Here is a 7,650-nt window from a genome sequence, read left to right as displayed (position 1 = left end):
GCTGCACATGGCTCTGTTCTTACAGTCCTTAGAATTATGACCTTTTCTCAGACATGCAAAACACAGTTTGTTTTCATGGACATACCTTTTCTTTTCATCTGCAGACATGTCGGTTAGCTTTGGACACTTATGTATGGTGTGATTTTCTCCACAGCAAATACACTTGATTGTGCTTAAGTTTTGTGGTGGTGTGTCTCTTTTCCTTTGCTTATCAGTGTCTCTTGACTTGGTTTCCTCCACGTTAAGCTTAGCTGCAAAGGTTGAGGTGTCTGAAGCTCTTACGTTGGTAACAAAGGCATTTGCTTTTGTGCGTTTTGTTTCTCTCAATGGGTTTTCTGCAGGTGGCTTTAAGGCATGCAATGATGACACTGGGTTACAAGCTATGCGTGCCTCTTTGGAGATAAAGGAAGAGAAGTCTTTGAAGCTTGGATAGTCCTTGCCTTTATCCAGCTGTTCTGTTACATGGCGATTCCACCTGGACGCTATCCAATCTGGGAGTTTGACCAACAACTTCTGGTTCTCTTCACAATCATCTAGCACTTGTAGACCTTTTATGTGAGGCATTGCATTGCTACATGTTTGCAGGAAATCACTGAATTCTCTCAGTTTGACATACTCTTTACCACCAATTTTTGGCCATTTGTTGAGTTTCTCTCTGAAAGCGCGTTGCACTACAAATGAATGTCCATATCTTGCATTGAGCCGATCCCATGCTTGTTTATAGGCTTCTTCATCTTTACGATAGAAGCTACCTTCAAGAGTGGATTTAGCCTCTCCTGCTATGTATTTTTGCAGGTAAAAGTAGCCTGTCTGCAGGATTTGAACATCTTCTTTCTATAAGAGCCTTAAAGCTTGTGTTCCACTCTATGAACTTTAAAGGATCACCGTAAAACACGGTAGGCTCTGGAGCAGGTAACCGAGTGAGAGCTATTGACTCTTGAACTGCCTGCACAATGGCTGACTCACTTTTTATGACTGGCTGACCATGACATTCGATGTAAGAGGTGGTTAGGGTAGGACTTACTTTGCTGTGTGCACATCTCTCACTTTTCTCTTTAAACTCCTCCTCAGTGTAGACTTTCAGCTTTGCTTGCATTACTTCAATGTCTCTTTGGTTTTCAAGTTTTTTCAATTGTTGCCGATGAGCTTCAATAGCTTCTTCCATTTGTATTTCGGCTTTCTTTGCAGCTAGTTGTGCAGCTGTCTCTGCTCTCTTGTTTGAGATGCTAGGTGACTCTGAGAGACGGTCAGAATGAGGGCTGTGTGCAGTTACTCTGGAGGCAGTAGATCCATATATTGATCTGGCATACTCATTATCAAGGAGCATGTGTAATCTTGCCTTTTCTGCTACAGCATCAAACTCGCTTTCTTCTACTGTTAGCCGTACTCTCATTAATCGCAATAAGTCCAGAGTTACAGCAGAGCATGCATCAACTTTCCTCCTGATTTCTTGACTTGGGACTGTTTGCTTTCTTATATTGTCATAGGTTTGTTTCAAGTCAGAGTCAAGTATTTCAACATCATCCATCATGCTATACAAGTCCTTTTCTGGGCATGCTTCCTTTAATTTTGTGCGAGCATCTCTCACTTTAATTTTCCACTTTTCATAGAGTGATTGGAACTTTCTTTCCTTTTGGATTAACTCTTGCTCTTTGAGTTCCTGCATTTTAGGTGTAAAATGTCAAACAACTCTTTCACGGGTGGATTTTCTTATTTCTGTTTCAGCTTGATCAGTTATGGCATACTTTACATTTTCCTTTGGTTTTGCACCTGCCTCTGCACATGCTTCTCCTTGTTCTTGAGGCTCATGCTACCTCCCTAACCTTCACCACAGAAGATGATGGTGTACTTCCACCCCAGACCTCTGTACGGGTCAAGTGGTCATGGTAATTGACCCACAGCTGCCCCGGGCACGGTGGCCGATAGGACGAGTCACTAAGGTGATCCCCAGCGACGACAGTAGGATCCGCGCTGCTGAAGTGGACATTAAAGGGACTACCTGCACCCAGCCAGTGGCGAAGCTCATCTCCCTGCTGGAGATGCCACAGGACTGAGAACGGCACAGCAGGGACATTTGTAAGTTATTACAAATTCAGTGACTGAACTTGGGTGCGGCTGTGCAAATTTCCCTGCTCTCATTCACTGTGCCTTTATGAGACGGCTCCTTTTACGTCACGGCTGCCCCCATAATGCATGCGTACTGCTATTCTGGTGTTCAGTTGCAGAAGGAGTGGCAGCGGTGAGATGGCATGCCTCGGAAATTTGTGTGTTCTGACTCGTGTTGTGCATAATTGCCTCTATGACCACACACCCACACACCTTGTTCCCCTCTTTGTGGACTGGATTCAAGACTCTATATCACTACCTCTGGACTCGCTGCAGTCTTTCTGACCGAAGACTTAGGCCAGACGAGTGCAGACCCAGCACACATTCAGCAATATTTCACAAGCAGTGATATAAGGCTTTTTCTTTTCTATTTGTACCAAATATTTCCACTGATTGGTGGAAGGTGTTTCTAAAAAATAACTACAAACTCACAATAGATATATCATCAAATTTAATTCTGCAAAGCAAGCAGAGAAGCATGGCAATGGCTATCATGTCCAACTGTTTAATTCACTGTTTCATTCTATGCAGATGATGCTCTTTTCTACTAGTCTGTGAGGATCACAGTAAATCAACTGGAATAAATGTGTGAAAGCTGAGATGCTGATGTCTCTGAATGTTCTCAGGATGACTGAAGCAGACGTCCTGATAATGAGCTCAACAGACCTCACAACAAAACCACAAACATCAAACTGCTCAGTGTTGTTTTATTTTATCCCGGATATTTTATACATGATAAGAAGCTCATTTACGACTTCTCTTGACAGGAACGTTCTCAGTTTGAACAGCTTCTGAACTAAACATGCTTTTTAAACACACCTTCTGTAAAAAAAAAAAAAAAAAAGGGAGGGGCACTTTTGTACAGAGTTTTCAGTAGAGGATGCTGTTTATAGTCTGCGGTTGTGGTTTCTGTACGTTTGTTCTTTGCTATCTACACTGAACAGACACACACATTGGTTAGCCACAACCAACCAGAACCAGTCAAATTTTCCATCCAACATCTCTGAAACCCACAGAGCCACATGAGAAGAACATCAAGCAAACTATTGATCCTGCAGAGAAACCTGATCGCTGCTGCATAAATAAGATATTAATAACAGAACACAGAATCACTAGTTACCATTACATTCTGTTCAACAGGAGACATTTAAGATGTTCTGGTTTTAGTCTTTTAGTTTCTGCAGCTTCTTCACTCTTTTGTATGAATCTAATTGAGTGAGAACATTTAAAAATCTCCATAAAAAGTGAATGTACTGTGTTGTGACTGGCTGTGTGGACCAGTTAGAGGTCAGCAGCTCACTGGTTGGACTGGTGGACTACTTCAGTGATGAGTAGATGACCTGAGGCTCCAGTGGAAACTCTGAACACAAAGAGAGAAAACAGAATGAGAACAAGCAGCTCTGCACAAAAACAACACAATCATATTAATATGCAGCAAAATTACCATGTTGGGGGGGGGGGGGGGGGGGGGGGGGGCCTTGTACATCATTTTGGACAAATTCTGAGTCATTCTGGGAACGTTTTCGGAAACTTTTGAATTCATTGAGACAATTTTGAGTATTTTTAAGAATATTTTATGTTATTTAATTTCATATTTGGACAAATTCTGCATCATTCTGGACAAATTCTAAGTAATTTTAGTAAGTTTTTGAGTGATTTTGGGAATGTATTGAGCCAGTTGGATAAAATTTTGCATCATTTGGACAATTCTGAGTATTTTTGGAAACATTTTGAGTTATTTTGGGAACTTTTCAACCTATTTGGACAAATTCTGCATCATTCTGGTCAAATTTTGAGTAAGTTGGGTGCACAATTTGTGCTATTTTGGGAACTTTTTGTACCATTTGAACAAATTTTGCATCATTTTAGACACATTTTGAGTAATTCTGGAAACATTTTGAGTTATTTTGTGAACTTTTGGACCCAATTGGACCTATTTTGAATCATTTTGGACAAATTTTGAATCATTTGAGTCTATAATGGTTGACGATGACTTCTCGTGTCCCCACTAATTTCAGATGCTTTTTTTTTTTTAGGAACTGAGCCTGAATAAACTCAGACCTGTGGAGTGAGCAGAGAAGCAACGTGATGTTCTACAGCTGGTTTTAATGTTGTGGCTGATCAGTTAAAACAGCTCAGATAGTAAAACACTGCTGAACATTTGATGCATCAGGATTAATAATCAGATACTGCAGATAATACTCCTGTACTTTTACAAGTATTATTTAAAATGATGAAGCTGTGACAGAATATTTTTGAAGTGTGGCATTGATTCTTGAAGGTCACTAAAGGGTCTGAGTACTCGTGGACATCCCTGTGGTTTCTCTCCCTGATGATTTTAAAGGAACAGTTCAACATTTCAGGAAACATTTCTCTTCTCTCTTTCCAAAGTTGAGAATAAAGAGCGGCTGTACCTCTGCTCCTGTTTGGTCTGATGACTATTTGTCCATAGCTGGTTTCTTCTGTTCTCACTGCTGAGTAAACTGCAGCTAGATCGCTGGCTGCACAACAAAACACAGAAAATAAATCAGTTCACTGACACCAGCACGGTTACTTTACAGTGTTAAACTAATTATTTTCCATGTAGCTTTATAATTAGACTCATTAGGAGCTTTATAAATGTTGTTCCCCTTCTTCTGCTGCTGTTAATGACTAACAACCCAAATATAACTGGACATTATTCGCGTGAAACAGTAAAGAAGACGACCACAAAGCTGCTGAATTCTCAGAATAATTCAACTCAGGAGGTAAAAACCACAGCAGCAGCTTCCTTCTGTTGGTTCCAGTGAGCTGTGGTGTGAAACTGACCTGTTTCCTTGTCATAGTGTGGTCTGCTTTGGCAGATGAGTTTGATAGAGTAGAGTTTTAACTCTTTCTGTGTTCAGACCAGTTTGAGAATCGGTCCTTCTGCTCTTTCATATTGTCTCAGAATCACGTTTTTATGCAAAGGTGTTGATATCTAGTTTTTCTATTGAACAAAACCACAAAAACAGTAAAACTGAACATTAACATCTGTGAATAAATCAGTAGAGTGAAGTTCTGCCTGCCAGACAACTGTCAGGGTATGAAACCCCCCACAGATTCCTTTTGATACTTCTGGACATCAGTATCCAGGTTTTTCACACATTTCCACAAAAACATCCGGATTGTTCTGCCCCTGCCTGGCACCGCTCTTTCTCTCTGACCTCAGTGCTCCCACCACTGAGCCCAGCTGGGGTCCCCCTGTATCTGCCCTACATCCTGACCTTCACCGATTCCCAGTCCGGCCTCCAGAGGGGTCCCACCTCGGCTGTTGTGGACCACAACCCAGCCTTTGGGGAACTACAACCATTGGTCCAGCCTGCCTGACCAGCCTCAAGACCACCCACCAGATGGTTCCATTTCCCTGACCAGCCTGACCTCTGCCTGCCTCTGGATTCCTCTCATCATCAGGGATTCTCCACCAACACTCTGACCGGCCTAGCTGTACACCAGGAGGAGCATACTCAGCTCTACTCTACTTGGTTTGTGAGGTTTTTTATCAGGATGTAGTACCTGGTACCAGGTACTATTTTAGTACCTACTCGGTCGCAGTTCCAAGCAAGTTTAGCCGATAATGTGACGTTCAGCTGCAGCTGTGTTTCTGAGCTGTGAATAAAGCTACCAGTGTCCTCTATCGGTCGTCTCTACAACTGTTGGACTCTTGTTCTGCAGCTGAACCACCATGGAGACAAAGAAGAGCAGCTGTACCTCTGATCTTTGATCGGCCTCCACCGTCTTTGAAGACCATCTGTCCATAAGTGACGTCTTCTCTTCCTTTCACTGCCGAGTAGACAGCAGCTGGATCGCTCTCTGTAAAGTCAGATAGATCCAGATCACTGCAGGTTCTACAGCTGATACCAGAACAGAACCAAGACACACAATGATCCTCTTCATAGAGGCTGGAATGGAAAACCAGGTTAGAACCGCAGACACAAGTGTTACCAACAACAAGTACAGTTCACACTTTGACAGTTTTTATCTTTTTAACACCTCTGCTGCTGTACAGGATGGAAACACTGACCTCAGAGCTGCTAGATTTAGTCAACAGCTTCATGTATGGATGAGTCAACAGGTGCCAGGGAAACTTTTGTTCATTGTTATTGAGGTTTTTGACACTTTTGTTAGTTAATACTCAGGTTTTTAACACCTTTGCTCATCAGTAATTAGGTTTTTCCACATTTTTGTTAAGATCCAGGTTTTTCACACTTTTGTCCATTAATATTGAGTTTTTTTTTGACACTTTTGTGTATTAATATTCAGGTTTTTCACACTTTTGTTCATTGGTAACCTGGTTTTTGATACTTTTGTTTCTTAATATACATGTTTTTCACACTTTTGTCTGTTAAGATCCAGGTTTTTAATACCTTTGTTCATTAATATTGAGGGGTTTTTTTTACATTTTTGTTCATTAATATTCAGGTTTTTGACACTTCATCATAAACATTCATCTTATTGAAATCTTTTCTACGTTGGACTGTGACTGAACCAGTCACATTAGCATTCGGTAACCTGTTCACGTCTTCCATGTTTGAAACCTTTCAGTGCTGTGTGCATGTGGCACAGAAACACAAGGGTCGCAACTCCTCTTGCGCTGCTCACATACAAAATCAAAGACCACCTTCATCTCAGAACAACCTCCGGGGCAGAACTTAGAAGTGTGGAGGACTTTAAGTATCTAGGATCATGGGTCGAATCCACAGAAAAATACCTGAAAATCAGAAAGGCACTCGCTTGACAGGTGCTCAACAAGATGAGGAGCATCTGGAAGTCTAAGATGTCATGGGATACCAAAGTCCACCTCTTTCGGGCAACCATGAAATCAGTCCTACTCTATGGATGTGAGGCTTGGACAATGACATTGGCCTTAGAGAAATCCCTTAATGGTTGTTACACCCATATGTTGAGGGCAGTCCTCAATATAAAGTGGTTTCATCACGTGCTGAACAGCGAGTTACAGTGCCTTGTGAAAGTATTCGGCCCCCTTGAACTTTTCAACCTTTCGCCACATTTCAGGCTTCAAACATAAAGATATAAAATTTTAATTTTTTGTCAAGAATCAACAACAATTGGGACACAATCGTGAAGTGGAATGAAATTTATTGGATATTTTATACTTTTTTAACAAATAAAAAACTGAAAAGTGGGGTGTGCAATATTATTGGGCCCCTTTACTTTCAATGCAGCAAAGTCACTCCAGAAGTTCAGTGAGGATCTCTGAATGATCCAATGTTGTCCTAAATGACTGATGATGATAAATAGAATCCACCTGTGTGTAATCAAGTCTCCGTATAAATGCACCTGCTCTGTGATAGTCTCAGGGTTCTGTTTAAAGTGCAGAGAGCATCATGAAGACCAAGGAACACACCAGGCAGGTCCCAGATACTGTTGTGGAGAAGTTTAAAGCCGGATTTGGACACAAAAAGATTTCCCAAGCTTTAAACATCTCAAGGAGCACTGTGCAAGCAATCATATTGAAATGGAAGGAGTATCAGACCACTGCAAATCTACCAAGACCCGGCCGTC

At 41.5% G+C, this 7,650-nt stretch overlaps 1 protein-coding gene across 1 annotated transcript in view; it reads right to left on the bottom strand.

Moving 5' to 3' along the window:
• Positions 1-2,600: 2,600 nt before the first annotated feature.
• LOC127532703 (sialoadhesin-like) overlaps positions 2,601-7,650 on the bottom strand; it is a 258,353-nt gene continuing 253,303 nt past the window's right edge. The window contains exons 13-15 of the mRNA XM_051944726.1: positions 5,836-5,937; positions 4,521-4,607; positions 2,601-3,466 (exon numbers count right to left, since the gene is read on the bottom strand). Coding sequence (XP_051800686.1) covers positions 3,423-3,466; positions 4,521-4,607; positions 5,836-5,937 — 233 coding nt within the window. The 3' untranslated portion in view covers positions 2,601-3,422. The remainder of the gene's footprint in view (positions 3,467-4,520; positions 4,608-5,835; positions 5,938-7,650) is intronic.

This window comes from Acanthochromis polyacanthus, chromosome 24 (assembly GCF_021347895.1).
Source record: "Acanthochromis polyacanthus isolate Apoly-LR-REF ecotype Palm Island chromosome 24, KAUST_Apoly_ChrSc, whole genome shotgun sequence".
Lineage (NCBI taxonomy): Eukaryota > Metazoa > Chordata > Actinopteri > Pomacentridae > Acanthochromis > Acanthochromis polyacanthus.
The sequence above is the reverse complement of the archived record's forward strand: the minus strand, read 5'-3'. Positions and strand labels throughout refer to the sequence as shown.